Raw genomic sequence first — 18,902 nt, forward strand, 5'->3', positions numbered from 1 at the left:
AATGTGTTTGGACATTAGCACAAATATTCACATTTACAAGAATTCTCTTCTGCGTCAGGGTGGGTCAAGGGTGTCAACTGAGTCTTCCCATACAAACCAAACTGAACATGTTTTTCTCCAAGTGATATTTTCTCGCAGTCCACACTTATCTGGAGACTTGCTGCATGAAATAAATTAACTTAAAATCAACAGACTTAGAGGAATCTTTAGCCTATGAGCACTTCCCTTCTCTTGGGATGTATCGGATATTCATCGCTTGTGTGGAAGCAGCAAGCATACAGATGGAATCTTTAAAAAGGAGGTTATATAAAGGTGGACTCTGTAGTACCTCTCTTCTTGTAGGACCAGTGAGCTATTGTGAAGCAGGAGGAAAGTCCTTTGCTGGAAGACTGCCCAGGAGTATAAGAAATGGTCCAAAGTTATAAATGAACAAATGATGACAAAGAGGGAATTATTAAATTAGAAGATTCAGCATCGTGTGAGCACCTCTCTTCTTTGTACTGCATAGATAATATCTAAAAGCTAGTCTCAATGCCAAAGGGTTTGCAATCTTAAAGATGAACTGGGCCGGATTTCTGTTTAAACTAAAACCCTTTTATACCACAGAGAAGCTGCAAATATAACATAGACCCACTTTGGGTATCACCTCAGAGGTTGATGGTGGCCTTTGTAATGAATGAAAATCACTCCATGAAAAGACTTCTACTGTTGAGGAAGAATGAAATGGTGGGGTTATTTTTTTTCAAGCATGATGTTTTAAGAAAGGTATACCTGCAGTGCTTGGCAAGGCAATGTAAGAGAAGGGAAAACTGTGAGTTGTAGCAACTAATTTTGCAGCTAAGAAGGGAGGATCTGCAGTTGATAGTGCTCTACATGCATGGGGCCCAATTTTCTTTTCTGTCACCAGGCATGCTGTTGTTTACACCTGCGCTGAGAGGTGGTTATACTGATTGGGAGAGGCTGATCATTTCTGTGGCCCAATGTAACTGGTGAGACAGTGAAGTGCAAAATTTACCCGCAAGCTACTGATAAAGTTTCCCTGTGCTTTGCAGTCTCTCCAGATCCACTGGAGAGACTAATGCATGAGTTACAGCCCATCTCTGGGGAATTTCTTTCTTACGGAGATGTTTGTTTTTGTAACTGAAGTGACTGACCTACTGTCATGAGATAAGACATTGTTTGAAATATAAATTACTTTGACTTTTCTGTCATTATAGACCATAAAGTGTAATGTCAGCTTCTCCGTGTAGAATAAGAAGCAGTTTTTCATTCCTTCAGAAACTTCTTAAGATTTCAGAAATGCTCCTGCTCTCTTTTTGGCTTGTCTAAGCAGTGAAAAAATTGGAAATAAGAACGGAGTTCCTAGAATAGCCATCACCTGTGATAGTGTAGATCCTGATATGGCCCTCGTGCCAAACTGAGGAGAGAGCAGAGGTGTGAAGCAGTTTGCTTGTTCTTGAGGCAGTGCACTGCATATCAAGAGATCCAGGGCTTTTTCTCTGTCTCAGTCTTTCCCCTTAATAAATTCTATCCTAGAGCAAAAAAACTTTGTCAAAGAGGGCATGATCCTATGGAAATGTCTGTATTACCAAATGGGCATTTTCCATTGCAGACCATTCATACTCAGCATTCATTTTACATTGCAGCCTAAACAACTCACTTGCATTTCAAAGTGGAAGCTAGAGGAGCGCTATTGATTGCTTAGCTGAGCAGGTTGAATAAGATCTGCAGCCTCCTCTTACACATTGATTCCGTGTCTCTTTACTCACTGCTTCCTGAATGTCACTGAACAGTGAGAGGCCTGCTAAATGGACAAAAATATTGATTTCTTTTCCCTTTCTTTTATTTTTGAAAGCTCCTTATTTACCAAGCACTGAACTAGTATCAGGAAAACAAAAGGTCACAAAATAAGGCAGATGCAAGTCAGTTCTTGCTTTTTTTTTTTTTTTTTTTTTAAATATGAACTTGATTGAAACATGAGTTCTTTAAATTGTGTTTTCATCAAGAAAGGTTAATTGCCTGGCTGGAACCTTTGAGTGCAGGCTGTTCACCTTCATATTTTACTATTGTCTGATTGATGCTGAATTTCTGGGGCAGTTTCCTAAATGGCCATACCTCTGGTGTTATGATTTTCAGTGATTTTTGCAGAGAAGTTAGTGAGCAGCCCCAACTATGCTGGGATTTTCTGTGCAAGGCAATCAGTAACAGTCTTTTGTCAGAGTTTAATGGTGTAGTATTTTGTCCCTGTTTTGTTCTGCTGGGAGCATGACACTTTGCAATACTGTATCCAGAGAGAGGGGGGAAAAAAGTTCAAAGAGCACAAGCTGGAGTCAAGTAAAACTGACAAGACATCCCAAGAGGGGTGGCTGGGGACGGCATAAGCGTCCAGAGGCTTTAGTAGTTGCTGATGGTCTATATAAACTTAGAAGTGTTTGGGCAGGCAAGTGGAGCTGGTTAGAGAAAGTGGAAAACTAGAACTGGTCCAGAACATCTAACTAAGTGTAACAAGTGAAAAAAGCAGCAGGTCTTTGATATCCAATGACGCTGTTTCAACTAGTAACAAAACAAAAAAGTAACAGCAAGGTAGAGGGGTGGCTAAGAACAATGAAAAATGGACATATTTTACAGTGGACGTGGCTTCCAGAAATCAAAGCAATTTTCATGCTGTCTATGCTTGTCATTATGAAAATAGCCATTTAAAAAATATATAAAACAAGAGTGATATTTTGATGGAAAGAGATGCATTTTTACTTTCATGGAATCTTTCAAATTGAAAAAAAAAAATTCTTCCTCTGTCCTTTGCTTAGAAATGGCAGGGAAGATTGAGTTGATAAACTTTAAAGTTTCAAAGGACTTGTGCTTTAACAGCTGCTATGTCTTTGCTGTAGTGACTCTAACTGTACCTACCAAGGAGTGGCAAGATAGCTTGGAGAAAGGGTCCCTGTACAAAAAACTCCCCAGAGATTAGTGGATATAGGTAGAAGAGGCACTTGGAGACTGTTATGAATAATCCACCAGAGACAGCTATGGTAAGCAAGAGGGACTCGTTGCTATGTATGGAGAGAGCCATGCAAACCTTTGAAAGTTATTAGCTTGCTTGAGAGGAGCAGTTGTCATTTGATTTATAAATATTGGATGGTCAGTGACACTCACAAGCCCCCTGACATCCCTGCTTATTCTTTCTGGGCCTTGCAACAGGCTCAGAAAGTTTGAAATCAAGCAGATGGATCCAGCTGTGTCAAGACAAAAGGCGTCAGTTTTCTGCATTGCTGTGGCTGGATGGAGTCTAGCAGCATGTCGTGGTTTAACCCCAGCCAGCAGCTTACCACCACACAGCCACTGGCTTGCTCCCCCCGCAGTGGGATGGGGGAGACAATCAGAAGGGTAAAAGTGAGAAAACTTGTGGGTTGAGATAAAGGCAGTTTAATAGGTAAAGCAAAAGCCACACATGCAAGCAAAGCAAAACAAGGAATTCATTCACTACTTCCCATCAGCAGGCAGGTGTTCAGCCATCTCCAGGAAAGTAGGACTCCATCATGCTTAACAGTTACTTGGGAAGACAAACGCTGTAACTCCGAATGTCCCCCACTTCCTCCTCCTTCCCCCAGGTTCATATTGCTGAGCCTGACATCATATGGTCTGAACATCCCTTTGGTCAGCTGGGATCAGCTGTCCCGGCTGTATCCCCTCCCAACTTCTTGTGCACCCCCAGCCTACTCACTGGTGGGGTGGGGTGAGAAGCAGAAAAGGCCTTGTCTCTATGTAAGCACTGCTCAGCAATGATGAAAACATCTTGGCATTATCAACACTGTTTCCAGCACAAATCCAAAACATGGCCCCATACTAGCTACTATGAAGAAAATTAACTCTATCCCAGCCAAAACCAGGACACAGCCTCACCACCCTAGGTTATTGGTTCAATAGCAGAAATGAGCTGTCCCCATTGCTATTTAAAAGTGATTCAGTTCTGGTTCATCTGACTTTAGTTATGGTTCGAGTAGGTCTGTACTTTCTTTTTGCTAGTTAGGAGGGTCAGCATTATTAATTTTATTTTGTAGTGGAGAGTCACACAAAACTTGGTTACTTTGGGCCTTTAACAGAAATGTGGAAGAATGTGACATGAGTGCTCCTCTCTGACATCTTCAGAGCTTACCAGCAAGCAGCTGTGGGACAATACAGGTGATGAGTGTGTGCTCTGTGAATGGGATCAGTGGTTCCCTGATAGATATATCTCTCATGTTACATGGATGGAGTGATAGTAAAATTAAATGTCTTTGTGTTTACTTAGAGTGAAATCAGAGGTGAAAAAGACACACTCACTCATTAACTCTGTACAGGGTTTAGAAGCAGATGGATAAGACCCCAAAAAGCTGCTATAGATGCATGATATCCCATTCTCATTACTTTTTAAAGAGAGTTAGATGTGCAGATCGCTCTGTTGCACTTGAACTTTTCTGCCTCCATCTTTTGGTGCCACCATGTTTCTTTGGATATCAGAAATTAATGACAGCAACAGTTAGGACAGCTTTCCACCAGCTGAAGGTGGTTTATTTGACAATGCCTTTGTGCGTCTGGACCTTTATGGGAGACTGATCTTCAGTACAATTCATAGGGCCTAAGTCCAACCACCAGCCTGACTTCTTCAAAAATACAGGCTATCAGTTTATAACTTCTTACTTCACCTTCAGGAACAGACCTGTGTTGACCCTGAGGCTTTAGAGAAAAAAGAACCACTACTTCCTTTGGTTGATCATCTCACTGCTATGTTGGTTTTTTTTAAAAAAAGTCACACCTACTAGATTTTATCAGAGGCCTTTTTTCCTCTGGAATTTGGCCTGAATTATCCTGTTCTGAAGTTCTTGATTCTTGAGATTGGGGTTGTGTGTACTGTTCCCCTTTTGTGCACCCGCTGGTATAATTTAGTAAATCTGTCATTTATGCTCAATATAACAGAGTCATTTAACTGCAGGAGCTCACCAGTACAATTAACCCTATTCTGTCAAAACGAGGAGCTGATTATCTTGGCATTCACAGGAGCATAGAGCACAGTTAGAGTGCTGCCATTTCTGGCCCTCCTGGAGCAGTATTGCAGTCAGTTGATTATTTTGTTAATTTGTTCTGCATCAGTCTCCTGCTGGTTTATTATCATCCAAGTGACTTTATGCACCATGCATAAGTACAAGTATATTAAAAATCAGTACTTGAACCTTTATTCCTTGTAAAGATCTTACCATCCATGGGCTAACTTCTTTGATGCATGACCTTCATGCTGATTACAACACTGCTAGTACCTTTTATTAGTTGCATGCTAATAAAGTAGGTGCTCAGATTTTGTTCTTTACTTAATCCTGTATCCTAACAAAAAAGGAATAAGTGAATTAAGAATGAAATAAACAAAAGCCTGTTACTGCTGATAAATAAGCCTAATTTTGAGACAGTAAACTTCATGATATTTTAGTAAGAAAATCTTGTTCCTTCACTATGTTTTAATAAGTATCATGCTTCACAGGCTTGAATCACTTAGAGATGCTATTATCAGAAGCCCGAGTCTTATGAATGCTGTTTTTCCTACTTCAGTTAGAGAAACAAGTATATAAAAGATGGCATGAGGTTGCATTGTGCATTGGATTGAGGGCTGGATTCCAGGTCTGAACTTGACACAAGTACATGGGATTATGGCTGTTACAAGATCAGAGTATTTTCCAATGATTTTCTAGCATTGCACATGCAGAGATGTTCTCTCGTGTATGTGTTTTTGAAACAATGTGACACAATTCTTCCTGCATTTGTGTTACTGATGTCACAGGAAGGCCTGCTCTTCTTTAAGAAGAAAACCATAAGACAGAAGCAGAATCATATGTGGTCCCTCTCCTGATCTAGACTAGATATGAAAGCACAAGTTCCCAGCTCTGGAAAAACACCATTTTTCTAATGTAGATACCCAGTTGGCCAGAAGACTAGGATTCTCCCAAATCAGCTGTCTGCAGCACTAAGTGGGCAGTTCTCCACTCAAATAATTGGATTTACATCATCCCTTCCAAGTTTGTTCTACTGGGGATTTTTTTCTGGAATATATGGATGTTATCTGATCTTGGGATCATTGCTTTCTAGACACATTTTCTTCAGGAGAAAGGCAAGTTCTTACCTCGCGCTGGCTAAGATCCATATACAAGGCAACTGAATGAGGTGATTTGTAGCTTATGTAAGTGAGGAGCTACCAAGGCCTTACCCAAGCCTTTCACCTCATTTCATGACAGAAAAGCCTAATCTTTTCTGTATGCAATTGTATGAGTTACCATCATTTGCGAATGTGAGGAAACCCCACCTTGTTTCTGTAGTGAAAAAGAGGCCTTGGAATTTCTGAGACTGTTACATCAGTGGGTGTTTAACAACCTGTATGCCTTTTGTCCATGTGAAATACCCAGAAAACAGCCTACAGAGTGGTTTTAGTTCAGAGAAGGTTATACCTCCTTGAGGGGTATATTTCCTTGTCTCAGGAAATTATAATATAATGCAATATAATAGAAAAAATAAATTATATTTTATTGTGAAGATGGAACAAATCAGACGAATGAGATGATCCTGAAGAGGGAAACCAGCCTGTGCTATTTCTGCAAATTGCTCCCCCACTTCCTCCAGGTTGTCTTAAAGAAAAGCCAGGGCTCCTCAGCATTGCTTTTTAATTAGTAGAAATCCTTTTGTACTAAATCCTAATTCAGTGCCTTAATGCAGCAGGTCCTGCAGAGCCTGCAGGCTTGCGTGGGAGCACAAATACATGAAATATTTTTCTCTGGCATCCCTCTAAGTGGGGCTTGGCTTCTGTTCATAATTATTTTCTGTGGTGACAGCTTGGGGTTTGCAGTCACAAGCAGAGAGGCAGGGGTGGTAACAGAGGAAGACATAATGACAGGTGATTGCTCTGTTGTCTCCATGGCATCACTGAGCCTTATCTTAGAGCTATCAAACAGCGTGCTTATACCTTTCTTTACTCTGTACAGGTACCTCGGGCCACTAAGTATACCTAGTATGGGTCCTACTTAATCACTGTCCTCTTTCCAGCTTATTTGGTATTAGTTTTTTTCTTTATTTTCAATCTGCTCTGCTTTTAATGAACTTGCACAAGTAATGGAAACACATATAAATGAAAGCACCTACCAATTCAATATTTTATCATTTAGTACCTTTAGTTAAGGAGTTAGAATTCATACAAGTAAATTTTTAGAAACATTTGATGCTGCCTTTTCAGGGCACATTGCCCCATCCTGCTCACTATGAATTGGTATTAGGTTTTCAGGGTTATAATGAAGCAATATAGCTATGAGGAAAATAACTTTTAGTCTCCATCAGTTAGATCCCAGTTTCATCTCAGCCTTAGGCACCTCACTGAGCACTGTCTTTTGAGGCTCCTGCTTTAATTAATGGAGACAGAAGGACACCTCCAAGAATGATCTGATTTAGCCTTTGGATGAATTTCTCCTCTGTTGATTTTGACTGACATTATATGAGTTACTGCAACACAGTGGTGTAACTCCTGTATATATTTTTTTAATTAAATGCTGGAACTCTTCATGCTATCTTGGTTCCAGGTGTTAGGCTAAAGAGTACAAAAAGAGTATGCCAAACTTGACAGCACTTCTGCAAGGTCTGGGAATATGTTAGCACATATGGCTCCAATTACAACCATTCAGTGGTCTCCTTTAGGAGTGCTCTTTTACATGGGTACAAATAAGATGATTATGGTCTGACATTTGTAATTCCTGCCTCCAAAGATATTTGTGTGTCTAACTTTTCTTATTTTCTACAGTGCTTACTTAAATACTTTTGTGGATTTGCTGTTTATAAAGAAAAGGATCTCTAAAAAGTATGGCTACTTGTGTTTCATAACCAGTATTTTCATATCTTACATTTTAGCCAGTGTGGTCAGTTTACTGGCTTCTTTGCCATTTAGTTTTTCTTGCCAGTGTATTTATTTACCACTTTTTTATTGCAATGATAATCCCTGAAAAGTAGATTGCTTTACAAGACGTGTTTTCAAGACCCTCAGGAGCATGATGAAAGCACACAACACCAGATTTTTCTCTCCCAACAAATATTATTGGCAGGAAAGGCTATCTAATACTCTGAAAATGCCCTGGAGAAAAATCTGAAAAAGTAAAAGCGTGGTTGAGACCTGCATCCTCATTTTATCAAATGCCTGCAGCTTGGAACAGTGACATACTGTGAATCAAATACTTTTAGCTTCCAATAAGAACAATGTTTTGATTTTGGTGGCAATGAAGAAGTATGGCAAGAACCGTGACAATAATGATGCTGGAATAGGGGCTCTTTCTTATGCAGATTGTTGGGTGTCTAAAACATGTTCAAGATGTAGCTTTCCTCCAGATAGGACACTTCTGGGTGTCTCTCCCCCATGTAGCCATTGTATTAGTCCTGGAGCTCTCTACCTCTTTGCAAATTTTGGTTGAAATCAGTCACTGGTTTAGAAGTTGCAAATGAGTGACACAGACACAAGTAGAGTGATTTCATAATCCTTACCTCTCACGAAAACAAAGCTAAAAAAATCTTTGTATATGTGATTAACAATGTTGAGCTAAAGATGTAAAAATTAACCCTTCCAGGTAAGGAAAGCTGTGCAACAGGAAGGCTTCAGCAGAAGGAAGCGAGGATATAGAGAAATCAATGACATTGACATCAACATGAATGATCCTTTATTTACAAAGCAATGGTACCTGGTAAGTTTTGAAAGAAAATCACAGTAATCATAAATAAATAACTGACATTCAAGCTATTCTGTGCTTTTGCAATGTTTTGCAAGAGTTCTTTCCAAATATGTCACAAGAACTTGGGAATGGATCCGAGGCTCGGTCCTGTTGTTTTTAACTGTACTTCTTTTATGCTGGGAAGACCCAGCACATTTCAAGAGCTAAATTTCATTTCAGTCAACGGAAAGATCCTTAGAAGGCTTGAAAGAGAACTGTATTGGTATCCTGTGGGCATTCCTGGTGTGCTGATGTGACCCCTAAAACTGCATATGACTCATGTCTTTGAGCTGTTGCCAGGTAAAATATTGTTATAGAATTATAACAAAAAGTTCTAGTGTATTGGCTAGGAAAAGTTGAGGTTTTTCTTTTCTTATGGAAATTTGAATATTAATTGATTTTCTTCTGTCAAAAGCAGAACAGCTGAAAACTGATTAATTTTGGCTTAAGCTAATGTCAAAAGAAATTAATATTTTGCTAAATCATTTCATTTTTAATGTGTCATATTTTATAGGGTGAAGTCTTTAGTCATAAAAGAAAAACTAAATTTTTACATTGAAGTAGCCAAAATGGTATTTTTCTATTTAAAAGGTTGATAAAGTAATTTTGGTCAGTTTTAATGTTGCAACCTATTTATGATGAAATACTTAGTAACTGCAGTACTGCCTTGTTAACTTAAGAAGGGTCTTTTTGCTTAAGAATAGTGTTTCTTATTCTCTTTCCTTTTAATCCATTTCTTATGTTTTATAAATCCATCCAATATGGCTGGTTTTTTTTTCTGAAGACAAGAGTTTTCAGATGAATGAGGGCACATTAGCAAGGATAGGACTTCATCCTTGATGAGATGATAAACTAAAGTGTGGATTAATTCACTTCTTTCTGGTACTTCAATTAAAATGTAGCAGTGATAAAAATAACAAATTTTTTATGAAGCTATAGATTTTTCAGATTCTAAAGTATACTAAAATGTGTTTTAAAATGAGATGTGTCTGACACAAAATTGAAAATGTTTGCATCTGGAACAGCAAAAGCCATATTATTTTTCCTATGGAACTTGAAAAATTTGCAAATGAGGTTGGTGAACATAAGTAATGCCTGAAGATACAGGGGATTGCCTGTACTGCAGAACCATAGAATCACATGCACACACAAGGTTGGAAAGGACCCTTGAAGTTCATCTAGTGAACTTTCCTGCTTAAAGAAGGGCTAACTCGGTTATCAAAGAAATTGTTTCTGGTACTAAACCCAGTGGTCATGAGTTTCAGTAGATCCCTGCTTTCAGAAAAAAGCATTTCCTGCTCACAAAAAAAGTCCTCTATAAAATCCATTGCTGTAACTTTTTATTGGATTGACCCAGTGCCCTGACATGCTTAAGTAGAAAAGCCCTTTTTTGGGTCCAAAAGATGCAGTGTTTAACCTAATCTTATAAATCGTGAAGAAGTGAATTTACCCAGGGTTCATTTTTTGTTTAGTGTTTTGTTTTTTCTTTTTTTTTTTTACTGCTGCATTATTGCCCTAGATATGATTATGTACAGATGTGCACTCCAAAGCAAATGGGATATATTTTCCATACCAAAGATACATGCAAAAACGTAAAGCAAAATTCAGTAGCTGTGGAAATGTGTCTGTCAAGTAAAAAAAGCTATTCTTCTTTTTCACTGATGTATTAGATTAACACTGGTCAAGCAGATGGGACTCCTGGACTTGACCTTAATGTAGCTGAAGCATGGCAGCTGGGATACACAGGGAAGGGAGTAACCATAGGAATTATGGATGATGGTAAGTGAAGACTGAGTGCTAATTTAGTATTTTTAAGTAGCTTTTTCCATGTAATCAAAGTCAAAAAAAGATTAAAAAGTAATAATGGATTCCTTGTAGTGGTGAGACTACCAGCCTCCTTAAAGACTTTGAGATCTTCAGGGAAAACGTGTTATAAAGACTTCACTAAGGATACTGAAGCATGGATATCCAAGCATTAAAAGTAGTTTGCAATTATCACTCAGATATCTTCCAGGGCTATTATGGCCATCAAGCCAAAGGAAAGACTCCCTTTGACTTCTGTAGGCACTGACTGGGGGAAGTAATTGCTGTGCAAAAAGTACTTAAGAAAACACTCTCTGGATTACATTATTCTCAAAATCATACTTGACAGCTGAAATAATTAAACGCTTTCATGCTGAATGTCTATAAAGGCCTGCATATTAAATGTATTACTAATTTGAGGCTAAGTTCAGGGAAGATGAAGATAAAAGGTACAGTTGCAGTCACAGCTGTTCTACTTGTGGGTTCCTTGCTGAAGTACAGGGATTCTGTGCAGTCTCTCGACACTTTTCTTTGGGCTAAATTTTGAATGTTTTCCTTTTATGGTGACTGAATAATATTAAAAATAAATAAATAAAATGTCTGGATCCCCATATGTTTTCTAGGATCAACTGAGATCTGCCCTCACTTACTTCTGTTCCTCATCTGCTTACTCCTAAGACAAGGTTTTTGTGGAAGTAGGAAGGTAGACTTAGACACCTGTATATTGATGAGAGATCAATCTCATGTGAAAGATGTTCTCTCATGTGATGTCATTAGAAATCACAATTTCACTGATCCCACAGAGGCAGGACTAGCTTTCAGAATAGCTAGGCATGGCTGTGATGGGCGTGATGACAAACGATTTGAGCTTCAGGTCAAATAAAGCTGTTGGCCCATCAGATACAGCTTTTAGAGAAGGGAGTAACTTGCCTTATATTCACTTCCAGTAACTCTGGATGAGAGCACCTGAATAACATGATTCTTCATTGAGACTTTTGTTGTCCACCTACCACTTGTATCTGCAGAGAGCCTTACTGATCCAAGGGTCTCTTCATGCAAATGTAGTGCTAAGTACCCTACATAATAGGAGGTAATCAATTCATCAGAATAACTATGATAATACAACATTCTCGTTGCAGTTAAAATTGAACATATAATAGTGTGGTAGTTGGAGACATGGAGCAGAGTAATGATCAAAATGTAACATGAGAGTGGTGGCCATTTCTTTGTATGTTTTAACTGGATATGTAATAGGACAGGTTATCCCATCTGAGTGTAGATGTGCTGCTTCTGTTACACCATCCACTGGGATTTGTATATTTGCCATATGTAGAAAGATACCATGCATTAGAACGAGTATATTTCATACCACTGCCCTGTTACAGTCTTTAGCACACTACCAAGGTGCAGAGCCTATGCTCAGATATTTGCTAAAATGGTCTAATCCAATATTAAAAGTTCTCTTTCATACACAAAATCCAAAATGTTTGCCTTGGTGATCTCCCCAAGTCTAGTTTAGGTAATTTTCTGTCTACTTAGTTTACGATTTTCCATGGTTAAAAATACTCATTTTTATATCCTGTACTGATCCAGGGCTTACTGATCTTGTTAGTTTTGGTATGCTTTGAGATGATAGAACTTGTATAAAGATAAATTGTGATTTAAACTAATCTTAATAAGTAAATATGATCTAGTCTACAAAACAGGTCAATAAATTTTGTCACTGAGCTCACCTTTTCAATTGGCACCTGGTTTTTGACATAAATGATTGAAAACTCCTAGCTGGGACTGCATCAGTAATGGTACACCAGTTTAAAAGTCCACATTTAAAAACTGGAATCTCACTTCAGTCAGTTGCATTATTTGCCATGATCATTTTCTTATGTTTGCAAAGGAATCTTGTTTTGTTCTGTGATCATTAGAAAATCTTTTTTGAAACTCTTAACCTTTGCTTTCTGTTTTGTCATTATCTTATTGCAGGAATTGATTATCTGCATCCTGATCTTGCATCAAATTATGTAAGTACATGCTGACCTTTCCTGTAAAATGTGGATTTTCTTGTTGTTGTAGTCCCTCTGCTACAAAATTTTCAATAATGAGTGGAACAACAGTACAGCTGAACTGCTGATCTTACAGATGATACGTTTCACATTGAAAGAAGCAGACTAAAAATGGGATTCTGTGCAAGGAATGGAAAGGTGACAAGGCTCTTTGTGGAGGAATGACAGTGCTGCCTCACATTAAATAAGCTGCAGCTTGCATTATTGGATTTAGGACAGAAATGAGTAACCTGGGAATTGGCTCTAAATCCTGCTATTAAGATGCAGAATGCACCTGTCACTTGGAGGGCCACAGAGCTGTGGGCTGTGGCAAGGCATGTATTAGCCTTTGAAACCTCCAGGACCAGCTTAATTCCTTTATAACAGGTGATTTGATGCAGTACTTCAAAGCATGTGCAGGGCAAATTGTGTATTCTCAGCACACAGTGTGTCAATTGATTGTTCCGCAAACCTATCTCAGGCTTCAGACCTTTGGACTAGAGGATTTTTGTCTTTCTTAATTCTTCTGGGCTCTTCCCAATACCCCATGGACACTAGTACTTCTGTCTCCAGGCGTCTACAAGAGCTTCCAGCACCCATGGACTGTGGGTTGCCTTTGTGGTACGCTGGTCTCATGCTGTGCTTCCGGCAGTCCATTGGGCCATGGGCGTCAAGAAGCAGTGGCTCCTTCCCGGGGGGCTGCGGTGTCTCTGCTTTAGGTCTTGCTAATCTCCTGCAGTCAGTGGCTTCCTGAGGGAAGCCCAGGTTTCTTCAGCTAAGCAATGTGGTTTAGTTTGCAATTGCAATTAAATGAAAAGAAGGAACAAAGACAATGGGAAATTTTGGTAAAAACATGAGCCATTCAGATAGAACAGCTCCAAAATGAGAAAGACAGTTATTCTTACGTACTTCCAATTTGGAAAATAATAACGCGCAGGATGAAAATCTATTTATTGTTGCAAGTAGCAAAGCACATTTGGTAAAGAATAAATGGATATAGAAGGTGTTTACTTTGGACAAGGAATTTGGAAAATAGCTGACCGCAGAGGTAAAGTGCAGGATAGGCAGTTTCACTCCTTATGAACTGATTTAATAACTTGATAGCGGCTAATTAAACCCTGTGCCCTGACTGCAAAATTCTCTCCCAAGGGCATAACTCAGTAGGATGTTCCCATAAATTGATACAAATAAAGAAGTTTGTAAAGGACAGCCTTTTTCTTTGCAGGAATTGTCTGTGTGTATGTTCTAGCATATAGTCTGGGCAAAGCACACACTCTTTACTCACTTTCCAGCAGCAGGTGTGGACAAAGTATGTGGGAATATTCTGGTTCTAAAAATCATGTTTCAAATAAACAAGCAAAAAGTCTGTACACCATATCTGATACAATGTCAAATAGGTACAGTTCTGTTGTTAACAGTGAACCTAAGATCACGCCCAGAAACCAAAAATAGATTTCTCAGTAATACAATGTTTTCTCTTTTAATTCTAAAAATATTTTCCATTTGATGGATAAATATTTGTCAGGCTTAGCAGAAATGTATTGGTTTTAGAGTGCCAACAGTAAGTATTCTAGAATTTAATGGAAAATGACACAGAGAATGAGAATGCACAGACATGGTGCTAGAAATCAGAAAATAGTAGAGCAGGGGAGAAATCTGAGACTTCCGAAAATAAATATTGGAGTGAAAATTGGAGAAGAAAAGCTGTCTGGGCATGGGGACAACAAACCTTTTAATGGCAGTGTGATGGGTTGACCCTGGCTGGATGCCAGGTGCCCACCAAAGCTGTTCTATCACTCCCCCATCCTCAGCTGGACAGGGGAGAGAAAAATATAACAAAAGCTTATGGGTCGAGATAAGGACAGGAGAGATCATTCACTAATTACCGTCACGGGCAAAACAGACTCAGCTTAGGGAAAATTAGCTCAATTTATTACAAATCAACCAGAGTAAGGTAATGAGAAATAAAACGAAATCTCAGAACACCTTCTCCCGGATTTCTCCACCAAGCCCCCCCAGCGGCACAGGGGGACAGGGATGGGGTTTACGGTCATCACACGTTATTTTCTGCTGCTTTACCTCCTCAGGGTGAGGGCTCATCACACTCTTCCCCTGCTCCAGCGTGGGGTCCCACCCATGGGGTCAGTCCTCCACAAACTTCTCCAACGTGGGCCATTCCCACGGGCTGCAGTTCTTCACGAACTGCTCCAGCATGGGTCCTTTCCATGGTGTGCAGTCCTTCAGGAGCACGCTGCTCCAGCGTGGGTCCCCCACGGGGTCACAAGTCCTGCCAGAAAACCTGCTCCGTGGGCTCCTCTCTCCACAGATCCGCAGGTCCTGCCAGGAACCTGCTCCAGCGCGGGGTTCCCACGGGGTCACAGCCTCCTTTGGGAACCCACCTGCTCCGGCGTGGGGTCCTCCACGGGCTGCAGGTGGATAACTGCTCCACCGTGGACCTCCCTGGGCTGCAGGGGGACAGCCTGCCTCACCATGGTCTTCCCCACGGGCTGCAGGGGAATCTCTGCTCCGGTGCCTGGAGCATCTCCTCCCCCTCCTTCTTCACTGACCTTGGTGTCCGCAGGCTTGTTTCCCTTACATGTTCTCACTCCTCTCTCCGGCGGCTGTTTCTCACTCTCCCAACTTTTTTTCCTTCTTAAAAATGTTATCACAGAGGCGTTACCACTATCACTGATTGGCTCGGCCTTGGCCGGCGGCGGGTCCGTCTTAGAGCCGGCTGGTATGGGCTTGCTCTCTCTCGAACACAAGGGAAGCTTCCAGCAGCTTCTTACAGAAGCCACCCCTGTAACCTCCCCCGCTACCAAAACCTTGCCACATAAAACCAATACAGGCAGTCACGAAAGACTTGTGAGGAGACTGATCTTGAGATGAGAATCTGAAAAGGTTTTTGTAGGAATGACTTTGTCCAAGCAAGGAGCTGTCCAGTAGTGGAGCAATGATCAGGCTGTGGAGGGACAAAAGAAGATTGTCAATGCAAAATGTAGAATCAGGCATGGCAGATCAATCGCCAGACACGGGAGAAAAGACTGAGGAAGACAGTCATTAAAGGAGCAGCAGAAACCCCATCTGAAAGATCAGTCTTAAAGGAGATACCACCCCAATGCTTTCAATACAGCAATACAAAAATATGAGCTATCACATGAAATCTGTGGTTCTAGGCTGTCACAGCACTGGGGGGGGGGGGTGAGGCAGAGCTTGAATTTAAATTGATCTTATCTCAGCCCACAAGTTTTACTTTTTTTACTATTCTCCTCCCCATCCCACTTGGAGGGGGGAAGTGAGCGAGCAGATGCGTGGTGCCTAGTTGCTGCCTGGGCTTAAACCACAACAGTAGTTCGTCTTTATTGCCTAAGGTTCACTTTTAATTCCATGCTGAATATACCAGAGGACGCAGCAAGGAAACATGCTGATAAATCAGCACATTATATGCAAGGTAACTAGTAAGAGGTGCTGGTACCTCCTCACACAGAGCTGGCTGCAGTTGCTGTGTCTGAGAGGTGGCTGGCTGAAGGGCAAAGTTGACTCCTACTCCCGCTGCTAAAATCTGCCATCTCTTCCCTTGCCCAAGTACAGCACAGCAGTTGCAGGGCTTGGTTCATTGGCACTTTGCCTCTCCTCCTCTCGCTGCAAGGCTGTGTAGGCCTCCTTAAGTCCTAGGAGATCCTGCTCTGACAGCAGCTACTCTGTCTCAGAGACCGTGGGGGCCTTTTCTCCCAGTAGGTAGTAATTTGGGCATGAACTAAAGACAAGGACTTAAATTCGGCTGAAGGAAAGATCGGTTTAGATGTAAAAATGCAATGAAATGAGTCTCTTAAGGAACGAGTTGTTAACTCACTTCAGGCTGGTGTAGCAATTGCAGTCACCTTTGTACAATTCCTATAGCACGTTTGGTGTTTCACAACATTTGCACTTTGGGGCAGCTTTCTCTTAAGTTATATTGTTTATTTTTAGGAAATTAAAAGCCTACAGCTTGTGTTTCTCAAGTGTAAATGCCTGCATACCCTAGCAATGTCTGCACATCTTGCCTGGAAAATTGGGAGCAATTAGAAGTCTCTCAAAGGTGGTGGTTTTGGCACTTGAGCACTTTTCAAGTACAAAATCTTGGCATTAGTTCCTCAGTTTAATTTGGCTTTTATGTTTTTGACTTGCTGGTTTTCTTGCTTGAATAGTTTAATGGGGGTTAACACTTGACAAAATAGAGGGTCAAGGAAGAGAAAGGGCTTTCTAAACAAAAAAAACAATTTGTCCAAAAAATTGCTGAACTATGACCTATCATGTAGAGTGCACTTCTATCCATATTTTTCTTTGCAGTTTCTGAATTTTACCTCCTGAATCATCTATTTGTCTTTTTAATGCACTTTATATACATGAGAAGGAGTGTGCCTGCTCACAGGCTGGATGGACTGCTCTCCCAGAGCCCTCTCCCTGCTTGCTGCAATATAACTACTTGCTTTTCTGGGATCAGGGGGTCATGGCAAAGCTGGAATTTTCCATTCTGCACCGTGAATGCGAAGAAACTCATTGTTGAACGATCAATATTTTTTTCCAAGCCTTGAAAACCCTGCAGAGGTTCAGCCTTCAGGAAATTATTATTTTCCCTGCAAAGAGAGCCCTTCATTATGAGCTGATAATTAAAAGCTGAAGCCTAATGTACTCCATGGTTTTCTTTCAACTCAGACTATACATACAAAGCCAGCAATTTTCAGGACTGAGTTCTCCAAGATACAGCATCTGAGTGAGAAAAGAAAAGTGAAGTAACAAGGGCTGCATATTAGCTATGCCTAAAAAAAAAGGAGAACAGCAGCTGTGGGGGGTGTACGTTACAAATTCCAGTACATTGTTTTAAAGAAAAACCTAAGAGAGCAAATGTTGTGCCACGAACAGAAACATAAGCTGATATGTCTCTTGTATCAGTTTGTATTGCAGTACTTTTATAGTTGGATAATGTCTGCTGGTAAAGGTGAGTGTAGTTGTGTTATCCCACTTACAGCAGCAGGGAGCTGATCATCTCATATAAGTGGGTTTGTCCATGATTAGCAGTAGTGAGGAAAACCAGGATCCCACCAAGAGACTCAGGCCAGGAGTAGAAAAATTGCTGGTTTCATTCGGTGTCTGAACTCTGCCTGAAGCTGAAAGCTTGTTTAAAAAAAACTGGGGAGGGAGCGAGTACAAGACAAACATTTACCGAGGTGACTATGTGAATAGGTAACTTTTTTACAAAGTATTGTTACATGTAAAATGAGAATCATGCCGCAATTCTTAATAATAGTAATATAACATATTCAGATAAGAAAAAAAGATTTTGAAATCTGTGGAATTACACAGATGTAATGTGCACAAACAAACATGCAGTCATCCTAGCAGCACTTCATTGCTGTCCCTTCCCTAACTTTTTCTGGTTTTTCTTCTCTGTAACATATGTCTTTATGGTACAACCTTACGTTCTGTCTTCCAAGGTCCTTACCAGCTGTTACTCAAGCTGTATGCAGGAAAAGGTTTGCTGAGCGAAAAAGGCCATATGTAAGGAGTGAGGGAAGACTTTCTGGAGTTACCCTGGGGTTAATTGAAGTTTTCTGTCATCCACCATTTCCTATTCAAATGTAAACAGCAGGTGGTCTTACCTGTCTTCTCTTTCCACTTTGGCAACGTGTTCAAACACAAAGCAGTCTCTCTCTCACAACTTTTGGTAACTTTTCAACAGCTAATATGATAACAGCTCCCCCCACCTTGCTGAGAGGCAAACAGAAGCATATTTTTGGAAGAATTATCTTATCACATAAGCAGTGAAATGTTCTAATTCTGTTATGAGCTGCAATTTCCATTGTTTACTGTAGGAAGAAAACATCACTGAATAATCTTAACAGCCACAAAAGAAATAAGGAATAGTCCAGGCAATAAATCATACACTGCCATATATGCAGTGAAGTGTAGCAACAGCATAAAGGATCTTCTTTCTTTTAGAAAGTCTGTGTTTCCTTCCTTAGCCTGAATTCTGAGTATGCCTTGGCATCCTTGCATGCTGCCCAAAGGACAGGCAAGTTGTTCTGGAGGCCATGAGCGTGATCTCAATGATTTACCAGTATAAATCATCAGTATCTCCACTAAAATCACTGGGACCTGATTGTGGGGGTTTGTAAGTTGACTAAACTCCATTGACATCTGTTGAACCATGCTGCTTTGACCCTGATGATCTGCCCCACAGAAATCCCAGCTGATGTAATTGCCCAAGCCCAACAGAGTTCATGTATAACTGATGGTGAGAAAAACATTACCCTTCCAGGAC

The 18,902-nt window shown here is 40.4% G+C and overlaps 1 protein-coding gene across 1 annotated transcript in view; it reads left to right on the forward strand.

The window, feature by feature from the left end:
• Positions 1-18,902, forward strand: part of PCSK2 (proprotein convertase subtilisin/kexin type 2) — a 111,534-nt gene that overhangs the window by 42,697 nt on the left and 49,935 nt on the right. Inside the window, exons 3-5 of the mRNA XM_075035507.1 lie at positions 8,619-8,732; positions 10,430-10,538; positions 12,543-12,580. Of these exons, the coding sequence (XP_074891608.1) occupies positions 8,619-8,732; positions 10,430-10,538; positions 12,543-12,580 (261 nt within the window). The remainder of the gene's footprint in view (positions 1-8,618; positions 8,733-10,429; positions 10,539-12,542; positions 12,581-18,902) is intronic.

This window comes from Buteo buteo, chromosome 9 (assembly GCF_964188355.1).
Source record: "Buteo buteo chromosome 9, bButBut1.hap1.1, whole genome shotgun sequence".
In the NCBI taxonomy this organism is placed as follows: Eukaryota; Metazoa; Chordata; class Aves; order Accipitriformes; family Accipitridae; genus Buteo; species Buteo buteo.